The 17,553-nt window shown below is 30.0% G+C and overlaps 1 protein-coding gene across 1 annotated transcript in view; it reads right to left on the bottom strand.

Annotated features, from left to right (window-relative positions):
- Positions 1 to 17,553, bottom strand: part of LOC107450569 (small conductance calcium-activated potassium channel protein 1-like) — a 640,664-nt gene that overhangs the window by 68,597 nt on the left and 554,514 nt on the right. Inside the window, exon 8 of the mRNA XM_071188289.1 lies at positions 12,058 to 12,479. Within this exon, the coding sequence (XP_071044390.1) occupies positions 12,058 to 12,479 (422 nt within the window). The remainder of the gene's footprint in view (positions 1 to 12,057; positions 12,480 to 17,553) is intronic.

Below are 17,553 nucleotides of genomic sequence, written 5' to 3'. Positions count from 1 at the left end.
ACAAACTATTGTTTCAAGTTCTGTTCGTAGTGGCCGATGTTCGATCCTCAAAGCCGCTAAGACCCAATTAGTAAATGTTCGTAAAATCTATGAAATCGAACTTCCTGTGGTCGGTTACTGTGCAGTACCATTCGTATAGGGATCTGGAAACAATTTCCTTCCCCTTCGGATCTATTTCTAAATTGTGAATGAGTGGTGCTGTTATCTATCCAGGGAGTTCTGAGCTACGTAAAGCTTTCTCCCTAGTGGTGCTCTCATGCCAAACGAAAGGCGTTTTTTCCTGATTTAATTCGCTAGGCCAATGCTAGACGAGCTTGATTTGTCCAAGTGTCATTACAAACAACAACAATAGGTAGATAGCAACGAAACATGTAAAAAATATTAGAATAAGCTGTTTGAAAATTGTACGATGTATAAAATGAACTGTACATTACTTTAGTTCTGCTATATTTTTACAGTGGATGCTCAAAAATTACACTAGAAACTTGTAATACCGATTAACTCGAATAAATATTGGCACAAATGCAACGTGATTCCTCTGAATGCATTTCCATGAGAAAAAAGCTTCGTAATTTATCTGCTAGAGCATTGTTTATCCAATACTTCTTTAGACTTTTCACGATTTAGATACGAAAACGATTTAGAGATATGATTTAGGGAACCCTCCTCAATTCTGTTTTAAAACCGCATATAAAACGGAATATATTTTTTCATATCTTAAATAAATCTAGCAAGATTTTTTTTTAAGTTACTAACTAATAATAATTCAAATCACATTTTCAAATGGATAACGTAAACAACAATTATTTTGCTCATTCAGCAAAATATAAGTTTTTTTTTCGCCTTTAAAATATGTGCTCTACCTTTTAATGTATCTCAATAGTGTAAGACAATCATTGGAATCATATTTAGTTCGTCGAAATAAAATTTCTGGGGAAAGCTTTTAAGGAGGTCTAAAAAGTTTTCCAGGAAATTTTTGCATTTCAGATAATGGAATAGAGCTCACATAAAAAAAATGAAATATTCAATAATTTTTTTCTACATCTTCTACGAATTGCCGCAAAAGAAGCGCAAAAAATTGGGATTTCAAACTATCTTAGAATTCTCCCTCCCCAATTCAAACTCGCATTTCAATTTTTCTACCTGGAAAATCTAATAAAATCTAAGATAAAAATATTACCCTGAAATGCATGGTTCAAGTTTTCTGGTTCATTGTTTTTTAGCCCTTAAAAATTATATTTTTTGTATGTTCTTGGTAAAAAAGAGGAATCGTGAAATAAATCTGGTAAATCGAAAACAAGTTTCGGAATTTTTTCATAGAACAATATTTAGTTTCTAATTGATCATTATTTTGAACGGAAATTGTCTTTCAATTATTTTTAATCATGTTTTCTATATTTTATTCTATGGGTTCTTCGGAAAGTAATTTCTTTTTTATTTTATGAAAATAACAAGCTATTTCTTTTAGTGAATAAATATTTTAATGAATCATATACTGTCTTTTCCGGTCCAATACCTTTTGCCACCTTTGCACTAGCATGATTTCCAACGTATAAAACATTTTTATTCTTTGCTAGCAAGAAACTAATTCAGATTATTTTTGATCTCCTTAATTAAAATAAAGGTTTTACAGTCAAAAAAATTTATAGAGTCCATAAAATGTTATTTTATATTGTTCTTACAACCATCGTTGAACAGCCAATTAAATTTTTAGTTAACGACTGTAAATATGCAACTCCGTAGTTCTGTTTTTTTGATTGGGCTCAAATCTAGATGGATCTTCTTCGATCAATTATCGAAAGAAGTTCACTTTCGTAGAGGTCTTTGTGATGGCACTAACCTGCATTTTCATTACACTGAGAAGAAAACCACGAAAACCTTCCATGTTTAGCCTGCCGGAAAGGGGCTCTAACCTATGATCCGTCCACCTCTGAAGACATTTTAAGTAAGCACTCTGGTCGGTACAAGCCGGGTGTGGAATTCGTATAGACCGGATATAGATGGGATTCGAACCCGGGTCACCTCATTGGGAAATGAGTATTCTATCCTCTAGCCACCACAGCTAAGACCCCAGCATTGTTGTATGCAATCTATTTCACGTCCTCCCATTTATAGGGGGGCAGAAATAGTCTATCTAATCTGGAAGTGAACTTGAATGTTGGTAGTTCACACGTTTGATTTATAAACATATATGGTTGAAATTGTAAGAAGGACATAAGGTAAAATGGTGTATGTTTTTTACTTTTCGAAATGATGCCATAAAATAAATAAAGATTTATTCCAATTTTCACATTTTCGTTTGATATTGCACATTTAAGAAGCAGAAAAATGTATTTAATTTTATTTTATAACCGTTGTTGAGCAGCTGACCTAATTCTGAGCTTACAATTATCAGTGCTCAAATCCAGACTTGTGATTTCAAACCCAACCTAGAAGGCAAAAGGACTCCTGCATTAAGCATTGGTACAAACTAACCTTCGTAATAGATTTTTTGATGGAACTAACCCGCATTTGCCTTACATAGAGAGGAAAATCACGAAAACCTCCTACGGCTAGCCCGATGGCATGAGGATTCTAACCTATGATCCGTCTACAACTATTTAACTGTCCGTAACTATGACTGCCTACCACTGTTGAAATTTTCCGTCTGCTCTGTAGTCGGTGCGAGCCGGGGAGCAGAATTCGAATCAATCGGCCACCGCTGGGATCCGAACCTGAGTCATTTTATTGGGAGGCGAATGTTCTATTCTATACTCTGTGCCACCTGCGACTCAAAAAAATGTATTTCTCTAAAATGTAGCTGTAACAAAGGACGAGTAATTCTTACCTCGTTATAAGCATAAATTTTTCGTTTGGTTAATATTAGTATTTTGATGGTGAGATAATATAACAACGGAGTTCTTGTAAATGTGCCATTAGCTGTTTTGCTGTTTATTTAAATCATGTATTTTGTTATAATTTTTTTTGTAAGTTTTAGCGCACTAATGAAAACAAGATGTATGCAATAACATAGAATTTAACACAATGGTAGCTTATCATATCGACTGTATAATGTACTGTTTACAAATTAACAGAACTACAGTTGGATACGAATTTATTAGATATATAGCACTGTCACATGTCAAAGACATAGATCTAAACTCATCTCCCTCTAACATTTGCAGACGTCAATTTGCATTGGCGTTACATTGCTTTACGTCATATTATAAAGTAAGAGGGAATTTTAAATGAAACGTTTTGCAATGCGTATTAGCTGTTTAGCGTTAATTAGATTTTATAGATTAATTAAATGATAATTTATTGTTAGAGTAATTTGCCACCTTTATAACTTTGCTAGAACGTTTACCTCGATTAAAAGCTATAGAAGTTTATTTTATGCTGTTGTAAAATCGAATCTTTTAAGTAATGAGCCAAAAAGAAAATTTTAATTTTTCTGCAGTTGGAAGAGTAATTAGAAATTATTTTTTAGTGTAAAAATAAGTCACACTGGCGAATTTCCGCATCTTAACTTCAAAGGTGAAATGTAAATTTTATAGATTAGTTAATTTTTACATTTTGCGCCGTTTCATTATGCAAAATAAAGCTTAAACATTCTTGCTTGCTTACTCAAAACAAATTTGTGATTTACTTCTTTTAATTTTAGTCAGTGTAGTCTTCTTCAGAATATATTTTGTTACTTTGGATTAATTTTAAAACTAAAGTTCTAGAAGTTTCTTTTCCTTCATTTTTTTGCACTTAAAGTTAACGTACTGATATTAAAAGGACAAAATTTAATCAATTTCAACCCTATTATATTATTAATTAAAAACACAGTTCCTGGATGGCAGTAGTTATATAATCGTTTTTCAGACACAAACAAACAGATTTTACTTATACATATTCATACTTATATATTAAAAAATTCAAAACAGTAAAAAAAATATTTTAATTCACGAAACAGCTTTCGTGTTTAATTTCGCAACTTAATTAACATTTAACACTAATTGTTATCATATCTTAATCTTGCATGGAAGTAGCATTGCGAATAATTTTTGGCAAAATGAATATATGTTTTAGGAGCTGAGTTTTAATTTTGCGAGCTTTAATCGCTACCTAAATCTCTCAGATATCTATTTTTATCCTCAATAACTATTTAAACGATTAAAAAAATGACTAAGTGACACTTAAATAGGAACAAAAGGGTTCCAATGATTCTCAGTGTGGTAGTACAAGGAATGTAATGCGTATGTTTATTTTTTAAAGAGAAGAAAAAGGAAAATAAGACAATGAAGATACGATTATTTTGTGCCATCTGTTGGAAGGACTAAAAAAGGTAACTGCAACCACAATGAAGTTTATAAAGAATCTAAGTCATTGTTAAAAGTCTGAGAGCATCTCTGGTTTCCAAGAAATTTCAGAAGGCACCGTATTAGTCCAAAACTAGATTTATTGGTCCTTAAAAAAAAAAAAAAAAAAAAAAGAAAAAAGAAAGCAAGGTAATGCGAGGAAACAAAAATAGATACATTTTTTTCATCTATACAGAGTTATTGTGGAAGCATGCATTTAAAATTACGATCTGTGGATGAAGGAATGGATGTATGAATAAATCCACCCTATAAACGGGTGTGACGTATGGGTGCGGCAGAAGTCGAATTCTTGGCCATAGATGGCGCCACTGGAAAACAAGAACAATCGGCCTATGGCCTTAATGGCCTATGACAGCAACAGTAATTTTCTCCCAAACGAAGCTTAAACATATACACATTTGTTTCAAAATTTTTTACCCTTTGACGCACATGGGACACTAGTATCCTTTTCATAATTTTATTTCTGGTGCTCCAATTACAAGCAAAAATATATATTAGTACATTTTAATTATAAAAGATAGTATAATAGTTACTGAAATATCTGTTAGATTATCGAATTATTTGTTTTAAAATCTAAAATCCCCAAAAAAAGTAGTTAAAATTTTTTTTCTCCATTCCTATTGAAAAATTTATTAATAATTGAAATTAAAGAATAAATTAAGGAAATTTCAATGATGAATAGCTGTTTCTCTTCAATATAAATAACTGCAAATAACTTTGAATTTAAAAAAAACACCGGTGTTTTATACTCTATTTCCTAATCATGAATTATTAAAATGCAAAATGTAATATTTCCCCTTATTTTGATATTAATTAGTGCAAAATAATGAAAAAAATATGAAGAATATGTTTAATAAAAATTCAGCATGAAATGGTTAAGATAGAAATAAAACAAAAACTGCATCCAATTCTGATGATTCACTATCGGAAAAGCTGGAAACAAGAAAATCAAAGTTCATTTGTTTTTAAAAGAAAATCTATGGCGTTTTTCCAATTATTACCTTTCGCTGTTTCCTCTGTTCAAGAGATTTTATGTAATCTTTTTAAAGTACACTCTACGCTTCTTATGAAAATTTTGCAAATTGTTGAAAAGAAGAAAAGCCACAATTTTGTAAAAGGAGAAATTATTTGTGATCTTATTTATAAATAGTAATAAAAAAATTACTCCATAACTGAATACTTTAGGGATATTAAGAAGTCTCGCCTAGTTGAAGATATTTTTTCCTGCAAATATTTAAGCTTCTTGTTTGTTTTAAAGATCAAACCATTCTTTTTAGTAGTATGGCATATAAGATAGCACTCAGTCTGTTGCTTTTCTATTTTCTTTGGCAAAACAGATAGTAAAAAATCCTCAAAAGAGAAACATTAATATTTTAAAAACTATTTGACATGCGTTAGCATTTACCATTTCACGATAAAAATATTTTACTTCCTTCTTTGCAATATTAAATGACACATCATAAAATGAATAGTGTGTTAGTAACTAGACCTGAGAAATTTCTTAAATTTAAGTGACTTTCTCGGAATGACGTATGTCAGCCATGAAACAAATACTCAGATGTAAAAAAAAGAAACCACATGAAAAAAAAATTTTTTGAAACCAAAAGCAACAAAGAATAGATTTTTGAATGAGACATGTTAAAGTTGAGAGCGAAGACATTAAGGGAAATGGATTTGTTTACCTTCATGTATAGAGTATACTCTTTTATGTTCGCGTTTTTTTATTTTTTGTTAAAAGAACGCTTGTGTTAAAAGCAACAACGTTAAATAAATCTTTTCTCATTCTTATTTCACAGGTTTTTGTCTTACATCATATTTCTAAAGTAGCATGCAAAATGAAATATTTAATATTATAGTTTTTATGTCATTGAAAATAAAATAATACAGAGAAAAGGTATACTATTTCCAAGAACATTTTTTAAATTTAATTTAGGTTTTTGTAGTTTTTCCTTTGGTGTTAACTGTAACTTTCGAGACTTATTTAAAAATTATAACAGTTGCTCTTATGATTGTCAGGTTTTTATTAAATTGATTAAAAAATCTTCTTTTAGAACTTCTCTGAAGCATAATTTGAACTTTTATTGAAATAAGATTTCTTTTACTTAGCTTCAGTCATATCTTAAAATTACCAAATTAAATATCTATTTAAAAAATAAAATATTGTCGGCAGGTATGTACTTAATTTACGTCGCACTAGAGCTGCACATTGGGCTATTGGCGACGGTCGGGGATGATCCGAAGTCATACCCTCACAATTTTGATTTTCTGCAGAGGGGATGAACTCGAACAGAGCAGTTTAATGAGGACCAATACCGCTCTCCATCGGTCTTAACGATTGCAATCATCAGAGCGATAACAATTACAACGATCATAATTACAATTACGATTTCGATTGCAATTACAATTATCGTGAAAAGTTATAAAAAGCTACGATTATCTATATAAAACAATTATATTTGTTCCTAATCTTGATTACTAGTTATTAAATATATTTTACTTAACTAAAAAATATAGGGGTGTAAATTTTATTATCAAAATTTATCAAAAGAAAAAATTACAATACAGTTAACTAAAAATGTGTATAAGTCAATTTGTAGCTCCTCGAATTTTGCGCCTCTAGTAGATTTTATGCTCCTAATTAGAGTATCATAAGACTAATGAAAATATTATATGATGCAATTAATTCTGGAACGCGGATATATGAAAATAAAAATGCTAACTAAGACCTTTGGTTTTAAATCTAGTTGGATCTATGTTGGATACACCATATTAACCCATAATTCATTCAATAATCGAAAGTTATATGCTTATTCTTAAATCACTATCTTAGCATTCAACTTGTAGCTTGTACTTGTACAAACATAATCTCTTCAAACTTTTTGACCCTAGTAGATGCCATCTGTCTAATTATAGTATCATAAGACTAATGAAAAGATTATATGGTGCAATTAATTCTGGAACGCGGATATATGAAAATAAAAATGCTAATTAAGACCTTTGGTTTTAAATCTAGTTGGATCTATGTTGGATATACGAAATTTACCCATAATTCATTCAATAATCGAAAGTTATATGCTTATTCTTAAATCACTATCTTAGCATTCAACTTGTAGCTTGTACTTGTTCAAACATAATCTCTTAAAACTTTTTGATCCTAGTAGATGCCATCTGTCTAATTATAGTATCATAAGACTAATGAAAATATTATATGGTGCAATTAATTCTGGAACGCGGATATATGAAAATAAAAATGCTAATTAAGACCTTTGGTTTTAAATCTAGTTGGATCTATGTTGGATATACGAAATTAACCCATAATTCATTCAATAATTGAAAGTTCTATGCTTATTCTTAAATCTCTATCTTAGCATTCAACTTGTAGCTTGTACTTGCACAAACATAATCTTTGCAAACTTTTGGACCCTAATAGATGCCATCTGTCTAATTATAGTATCATAAGACTAATGAAAATATTATATGATGTAGTTAATTCTGTAACGCAGATATATGAAAATAAAAATGCTAATTAAGACCTCTGGTTTTAAATCCAGTACGTTGGATACACAAAATTAACACTTAATTTAACCAATATTCCAAAGTTCTATGTTAGTTTTCAACTACTTTAAAAATTCGCAGATGTGTTTACCAAAACAACCAACTACGAATCTCTGCAGGATGTTAAGTGTTCCTGACTTTTTTTCTATTTTTGTTTTACGAACTGTATTTTTTATTTATTTCTGTGATTATTGCCTGGCGACTTGCACAGCACGTCGTTTTCGGTTTTGTGACAAAAGCATCTTGACGTTCGTGGCACGTCTTTTCTAAGCAATTGATTAACCTCTTAAAGCAATTTTGATAAAATGTAGCTCCTACTCATATCTATTTTTTACTTTCTAAAAATAGTAATAAAAACGTATACAATAAAAAATAAACGAATTGATCACTTTAATTGAATGAATCAACAACTTACTTAACAAATCACCTTGACAAAAATTGCTAATTTTATTTATGTAAAAGTTAAAATATTTGACACTGAAAATCATAATCTTAATAAATTTTTTCTCATTAAGATGTTTTAAAAAGTTGTGAACGCAACACATATTAAGTGTCATTATTAATGTTTTGGAAATATAGAGTATTTTATTAACACAAAAATGTTTCTTAAGAAGTTGTGCTTGAAACATATCGTAAGAGGTCTAATGGACAGTTTTTAATCTTCACTTTTATAAATAGTATTATGCTTCACAAAACTTTTATTTGAGTTTGTGTTCACGTCTTGAAAATTAATAATAATAAAGGTAAATTATTTTGCTAATTATGGCTTGGCTGAAATGCATTTGTGAACGAATTGTTTATTTAAACATTAATGTCAAAAAATAAGTAAATTGTTTTAAAATGCTCACTGAATATATATATATATATATATATATATAATTCATAAACATTTATGTTACCATATGTTACGCTTCCTAATTTCTGAAAACGAATTAACAAACAATACAAAAATGAGTATTGCGATAGTGTAAAAAATGAAATATGTGATAAGATAACAATGAATAACTATTTGGGCATAAATACTGTGATACATTTTCAAGCAGTAACTTTATATAGAAAATAACCTTCAAATTACCTCAAAACATGCAATCACAAATAGTTATATATTCCAATCATTGCAGTAATAGGAAACCAATGTCAAAATTTAAAAATGTTGGGAATGAAGTTTTTTAAAATTCTATTTTATAATTAGTTAGATGAAAGTGAGTTCCTGTTCCTAATTTCAAAATTTATCTTTGCTCTTGCTGATAAAACCGCATATTTCGATTTTAGCAAATTCCTTCTCAAAATGTTGACATTGGTTGTTCTTGTATTGATACACTTATACATTGACAAACATTTATTATATATAAAATACAAGGTAATTTAAAATAAATATATAGCGAGTACAAACAGCTATAACTATTAAAGAAAAATAATTTATCTATTATCGACATAGAAGGTAGATGGAACTTCAAAATTTCTTTACGTAGGGTGCATGCGCAGTTATGCGGAATTCTGCGCATGCTCGAGTTCATACATGAAAATGGCGAATCCCGTGCAGAAAGCATTCTGCAAGTTAAAATTTAATAATTGTCATACGTTACCACCGTGCTGACAGGATTTCTTCAGCTTTACAATAAAGAACCTGCATATGGGAATCCTTCCCATGCCCATAACATTTTTTTATAACCGTCGTTGAACAGCCGACCCAATTTTGGATTTACGATTACTAATGCTCAACTTCGTAGCCTTGTAATTGTGAACCAATCCAGGAGACAATTAAACTTCTGGATCAGTACCCCCAAAGGTATGATTTATGATGGGAACATGGAGGACTTTGCGACTCCACAGATCTAACGTGCACAGTCACCATTTACTATGTGGGGAGTTTTCAACCGGCGGGGATTGAACCCACGACTACTTGGACATGGGCCCCGTTCCCCACCAACCAGGAAGAACTCAAAGAACGCATTTGCAATGCGTTCTTTGAGTTCTTTGTGCGTCGGTGACTGCACAAATGCTTCAGAATGTTTGGCATGAAATGAACTACCGTCTAGATGTTGTCCATGTGACCACGGGAAGTCACATAGAAAATATGTGACGGATGTATTCAAAATTTTGCAGTTCCTTCTATATTCTGTGTAAATTTCATCGATAAATTCTATTTCATTAGATAGTTATAGCTGTATATATTATTACCCTGTATTTATAGCTGTATATATTATTACCCTGTATCTATAGCTAAATCACTCTAATTTCTTGTCTGAAAATATTGCTATTTAGAAAAAAAACAAGAATTTTACCAAAGCATGAAACAGTTTTACAAAAGTTTAACAACTTAAATATTTTATTTCAAAAGTGCAAAGAACATGCAACTAATATTTCTAGATATGTATATAGTGCCGATAAAAAATATATAACCTTATGAAATAAAAGAAAAGAAAAGGAATAAGTCTTTTCAAAAGATATATTACCTATAAAAGAAGATATAGAAAAGTTCAATGCATCCAATATATACGTTCTTCAGTAAATAATTTCACATTGAGTCAACTGACAGATGAAATCAGTTTTGAAGTTCTGAGTTGGGCTACGATCTGAAAATTTTTCTACTTACGTTTTAGTCACAATGAAGTGAATAGGACCCTCTGAATAAATAAAATAATAAAACTGATACAAACCTTTATTTAAAAGGATTCGATGTATAAATCTCTTATTAGTTTTTCTATAACGCTTACCCTGAGGCATGTTCCTATTCCCTTTTTTGAACTAAATTGTTAGGCCAATTGTAAAAAAGTATAAAAAGAACAAATTATATAGGAAAAAATAAAAACAGATAAAACTAAAAATAGCTACAAATTAAAATAAAAAAAAATTAAAATAGGAAAAAAATAAAAATTAGATAAAAATCAAAAATAGATAAAAATCAAAAATAGATAAAAATAAAATAAGATAAAAATAAAAGAAAGATAAAAATAAAACATCGTTGATTTACAATTTTAATAGCATTAATAAAAGCGAAGTTTAAAATATTAAATTAAATAAGTTATTCAATTAACAGAATAAAGCCGAGTTCATTTTAAGCTTAAAAAACTTTATTAAAGTTATTTACTAAAATCTGCGTTTAGCCTAATAACTTTCGAAGGAATTTCACTAAAGTTACAAAAGGGATATCTATGTATAGTTAAGTGGTTAGGTATCACTCGATAAGGCATCCTACAGCACCATTTGGTAAAAAACTGAGGAATTAGTGTTCTTATCTTGAAAACGGTACAAGATAGCAAAGAAAAAATGAATTACAAAGCTCTAGGGAATCTCCTGTTTTTATCGAATGGACATTTAGAAGACATTAATACAAAGGAAAAAACAATTAAAAGTCGTATTTGCTTGCTCGATATCTCCTATACTGTGTTGTGACAAACAAACTTAGAAAACAAAAACTGCTAGTTATCACAAGATAAGCTTTGTGCAAACAAACAAATAAAGGAAATTAGTGCAAAAAAAAAAAAAAATTAGAGTATCTTATGAAAACTAGTTGTTTGTTTCTTTCTACAATTGTTTTGTCTCCGCAGCAGTTAGAAAATATCAGAAAAAAGATGCATTTTTGCTTTTTTAGCCATAAGTTTTCTTATTATACTAAATTGATGATGCTCTAATCCACTCTTTTCCCTATCTTGCTACGTTTTCCAGTCATAAATACCAGTTCCACTGTTTTTCGCGAGGTGGCGCTGTAAGAAGATTTCTAATGTTTTCGAAAACCTCATGTTAAATGAAATTTGTCATGTCTGAAATTTCAAGATATAACTTTTAAATATTAAACAACTTTTAAAACATGAGTACGTCAAGTAATAGTTTAAATTGCCAAATACAAAATTGCCAAAACTACAAAAATATTATAATTGCCAAAACTACAAAAAAAAAAATGCTATATCGAACGCTATAATTTAGAGAAACCATGAGCTTCAAATTTGGTAAAAAAAAATTAGCAGAAAGTTATGGCTTCCAGTGAAATTTTGACGGATATTTTACCAATAAAAATTTTAAACAATGTTTTTAAAAACAATCTTGATAGTCATCTGTAATCATGCTAAAGATGTAAAGAATAACTTTTTGTGCAAGAAGTAAAAAGGAGTAATTTAATTAAGAAGGAGCAATTGAAGTAAGGAAGAGTGCTTACCTTTCACATAATCTTAAAGTCCATGAAGCTATGATCCATAAGGAGACCATGAAGACTAAGAGGACAGTTCCAGGACATATGGTCATCAGTGTCTTGAGGACAAACCTAGTGTTGAAATTGATTCTGTTTAGGGCTCCAATACTTCTAGATGAGGCATCTGTAAAAAGTTTACTGTGCAGGAGCATCACCCTGCAAATGAGATACAGGCGTAGGAACATGGGTAAGGACAGAGTGACATCAATAGGCACCTTTCTGGATTCGATTATGCCGTTCTGATTGGCCAGTTTCGTGGTCCACGTGAAGTAGTATTCCCCAGGAATGGGATGGACGGCGCAGATGGCCAACTCCAGAAAAATAAGCGATATTCTGTGAGGAGTCATGGCAATCCTCCAATCATCGGCACAGTTGTCTATCATAAACAGCTAGAAAATGAAATAACAGAATTCTTAAGTTGAAAAATACTTACAAAGGGGCTATGTGACTAATATACAAGCTTACAAGCATTAAATATACTCTTTCTTATTGTAAGAGAAGAGCCGCGATGGCTCAGGGGATAGAGTGTTCGCCTTCCAATGAGGCGAACCGGGTTCGAATCCCAGTCGATACGAATTCCGCATCCGGCTTGCACCGACCACAGTGCTGACATGAAATATCCTCAGTGGAAGACGGATTATGGGTTAGAGTCTCCTTGCCTTCAGGCTAACCGTGGGTGGTTCTTGTGGTCTTCCTCTCCATGTAACGCAAATGCGGGTTAGCTTCATCTAAAATGTCCTCCACGAAGGCAAATTTCTCCCAATACTGGATCCAGGAGTTCCCTTGTCTTCCGGATTGGGTTCAAAATTACAAGCCTACGGAGTTGAACATTAGTAGTCGTATACCAATCGACTGTTTGGGTCGACTGTTCAACGACGGTTATAAAATAAAAATGTAAGAGAAGAAAATTATATGAAGAAATACGTTGGGAATAATCTAGTTTTTGTCTTACTAATCCTGATTTTACTATGGCACCGTTTTATTTTATTTTTCTTATTTACCCGCTTTCTTAAAGATAATATTTGACATTCGTTTTTCTCCATCATGTCAAATTGCAAGAGAGGAAAATTATATGAATAAATAAGTTTATAAAAAATCCAGTTTTTGCTTTACTAATTCTGGTTTTTTAATATTGCACAGTTTTGTTGTATTTTTATTAAATACACGTTTTCTTAAAGATAATATTTAACATTCGTTTTTCTTCATCATGCCAAATTGTAAGAGAAGAAAATTAAATGAAGTACATTGAGAAAAATCTAGTTTTTGTTTTACTAATTCTGATATTTTACTATTGCACGGTATATTGTATTTTTTATTTTATTAAATACACGCTTTCGCAAAAATAATATTTGACATTCTTTTTCTTCCATCATGTCAAATTGTAAGAGAGAAAAAGTACATGAAGAGATATTTAATGTTGAAATTATTTCTTTACTTAAATGGTGTATTGGTAAAAGGGTGTATTTATTGTACAAATAGAGTTTTTGACTACTTTGAAAAAAGCAATTAAACCCTTTCGCGTCATAAAGAACATAAATTTTAATTTAGAAGGTGAATCTCAACAAGAAGTATTTAATGAACAATATTTCTACTTTATTATTTTTAGTTGAAATAATATTTAAATATGCGTTGTTATTTAGTAAAAAAAATGCTAAATATTAATGTTATAATAAGTTATTATCCATGCGTGAATAGAAAAGTATTATAAATTTTTATTTTAATAAAAGACTTAATGCTATTTTTGTGTCATTTCTATATAATTCATTATTGTGATAAAACTATACGAAAACTACAATAATTTAATAAAAGCCGCATTTATTGTGGTATCAAATTACGCGGCTTTCTTTATCACTGCCCAATTTAAATGTGGATTTTCATGGTAAAAAGGTTCCCTTAATGGTTCGTGGTAAAAAGGCTTTGCTGTAGATTTTTTCCATGAACAACAATGGCAAGAATACAAAACAATTCCTTGGAAAAAAGGTCTCTTATCAAAAAAATAAATCTCTACGCATTTGTTGTTATTTAAGTATCTGGAATAAATTTTTTTCCTGGAAACCTGACATTATTTTTCATGTTGGGATACAAAATTTAAAGCAAACAATTAAATTCAAAACTAAGCGTAATAAGAATACATGTTTTCTTCCGAATTCGGCAAAAACAGTGGATTCTACAAATTAGCTTAACTCCATGGTAACTTAAGATCTTCGTAATAAGAATATCGTTTTCTTCGAAATTCGGCAAAAACAGTGGTTTCTACCAATTTGCTTAACTACATGGTAACTTAAAGACCTTCGCTAACAAAATGGATTATTCCGATTCTTGAAAATCTGGCTGTACTAACGATTCTTGAAACTTTGACTGATGGAAGAAAACATTGACAGTAGATATGTATTTATTTAGTTGCTCATTAAAAAGGTTGTTATTTTAACGAGAAATAAATAAATAAAAATGGACAAAACAAAATGATTTCTGTTTTTAGAGATGCACATTGTAAGCAATTGTTTGAGCCATTATTTTTTACTTGGAAGTTTACAAATTTTAAGCAAATAATCGTGGGTAAAGATAATTATAATAAAATTTTTATCTTTTATGTCAATTTTTATCTTTTTTAGATTAATAAAATTTATATATATATACTATAAGCTAATGTAAACTAATATACATTTTAATAGAGGGCGTTGTTTTCACTTGTTTCAAGCGTTTCCTTTTCATTTGGTTTGCTTTCGTCAGCTTAGAATTAAAAAGTTTTTGTATTCTTTTAGTACTAATATAAACTATTTTTATCAGTATATTTGTAGGTGGAGTGGGTGTTGTTTGATATATTTAAATGACCACTACTTAGTTCGAAATAAAAATTATATAGTTACACTTTGAACTAACATTCATTAGATGTATTAAAATTAATGTGAAAGTCTCTTAAATTAGTCATGCCAACATTTAAGCTACCGCTTTTTATTTTTTTCCATCCTGATTAAAATTCTGTACGATTGCATTGATGACTCCCCATCCCGAAGAGGTTAATGAAAGATTTTTATGAAAATACTTCATTAGTTGCCTTTCTTCATGTATTATTAAATAAATAGTTGGCAAAACACGTATTAGTAAAAGATATAGCATTAAATTTTTTATTATGCATTATTCAAATAATAGTTAATAAAATATGTATTATTATATGATGTAATATTAAATCAATATTAATAATATATTTTTAATAACTATTAAAAAAAGATACTATTTTCTTTATTATGGCAACTCAAAAGTATTGACTCAAATTTAAAAAAAGAAATAATTAAGCGAACAAAATCCCTTTTCCGCTGAAGTTTAATTTCAACATAAAAAAGAGAAAAACTCTTCAATGTTAAAGAAACACAATGTTTAGAAGATAATAGTGCAAAACTTTCAAAGATAAGCTTGGATTTTCGCTCAAAAGCATTCGTTTACTCCTAATTCTTTTCACCGAAAAAAGATATTAGGTGATTCAACAATCATTGGAATTAAAGAGTGTTTTTTCGAATCAAAAGCGGAAAGGGGGATAAAAGTGAAACTGACCTTTAATCTTTACCGGAGAATAAAATCGAAATAAAAGTCTCCTTATCGAGAAAGTTTAGTTCAAAAGTTATTTTTAGCTGTTTAAAGTCTAAGTTGATTAAAATGCTTTGGTGGAAGTCCGGAAGCCATTTAGAGAACGACAAAAAAAGTCAAGTTGAAAATTATTTGTTTTAAGCTGTTACGTGTAGTGCATTAAGGACTGTTTGATTTGATGCATTAAACAACATAAACATTTTAAAAGACAAACGTTGTTTTTTTAAGATAGACACTAATGCGTCCTTCTTTTAATGAGCCTCTGTTTTACCTATACTACAGACCAGGGGAAAAAGAAACCCAACAATCACCTGAAACTTTTACAAATCGGAATGACTTTTTTCATTAGAGAGATTTAACGCTTTCCCGTTTCATCAGTAAAATGAAGGTTGGTCGTTTTTAGGGGTCAAATTCATTGCCTTCAAAAATATGGAAGGTACATGATTATTCGCAAGCTATTTTTATTTTACACAGTGTCGTTTTCTTGGTTCAGAAATGTCACTTGTGTTGGCGCCATGAAAACCGTATAGATAAATAAAATTTGGCGTCAGTAAAAATGACCTTTACTGTTTAAATTGTGTATGAAAACAAATTTACCAATTGTGATTGATAGAACCATTGTAAATAAATAAACAATTATGTTTTTTGTTTAAGTTTGCCTTTAATTTTACATACAAAAAATTAGTTAACTTTTAAAAGTGAGAAGTTTGTTTGTTTGCGATGCTAAGTTTTTCCTAAAATAAACTTTTTTTTAAATTTAACTTTCAACTCTGAAAATAAATCATTGATATGATCGTCGTTAGTGCACTCTGACTGCATCACGAGGTTTTAATTCTCTTTCAGAGATCTTCAAAAAGAACTCCCTAAATAAGAGACACTCCCAAATATTTTCAATACATTTTAACTGTTTTGTTAATATTTTTTAATTACTCATCTGTTTTGTTAATATTTCTTATTTGATCTTTTCCACATTTGGTGCAGATATTTGCTCGGTAACTGGTGGAGATTTGATGGTCTCTCCCAAAGGGTTTCTTCAATACAAAGTCTATAATAAAATTTCCGTGCCTTCTAAAAGTGGTCGTTAATAGAGGAGGTCGCTACCCAGAGGTGGTCATTTCAGGAGGTTAACTTTGCTAGTTAAATCCAAAAACTCCATGTAACAGCATATACTCATTTTTGAGCATAGTTTCAAAACTGATGAGGCAGGAGAAATGAGAGAGATGTAGGGGAGAGTCGGGTAGCCCCGCCCAGCGGGTACCCCCGCCCACTGTCAATTTCATATGTATAGAATATTTTTTCAAGTTAATGGGCCATCGGACATTAATTGTTACATTAAAAAAAGATTGTTTTCAAAGTTTCAAGTATTTATGCAGCTGGTAACATGGTAAACAATAGTTTTGAAGATATGTTGAATACAGTAGTCATGAAATTATGAAAAATTGGTTGAATGTTTCGATTCAACTTCATTTCAATACTAAAAAAATAATTTTTTCTATACATACAGCATTAAAGTATGTAGTCTTAAGTTTAATTTGCACAAAGAAAGAAGCTTGTATGTAAAAAATTGTTCGAGTAATTACAAATATACAAAAAAGTTGGATTTCGGGTAGTCCAGCTCACATGAATGTCGGGTATCACCGCCCAATTTTATTTCGTCGATAAATGTACGGTTGCAAAGATTATTATTTTATTGCCTCAAATTTGAATGTTATATGCATTTTTAACGACAAATATATGTTTTAATATTATATGAAACATACATTTATATACTAAGAATGAAAAATTAAATATTTTTAAAATGTAATTGATATATCCAAATTAAATTTAATATCAAGAAATCATAAATATTATGATAAGCTATGTGCGGGTAAGAATGTAGGT

The sequence above is a fragment of the Parasteatoda tepidariorum genome, chromosome X2 (genome assembly GCF_043381705.1).
Source record: "Parasteatoda tepidariorum isolate YZ-2023 chromosome X2, CAS_Ptep_4.0, whole genome shotgun sequence".
NCBI lineage: Eukaryota > Metazoa > Arthropoda > Arachnida > Araneae > Theridiidae > Parasteatoda > Parasteatoda tepidariorum.
This window is presented reverse-complemented; position numbering and strand designations above follow the sequence as displayed.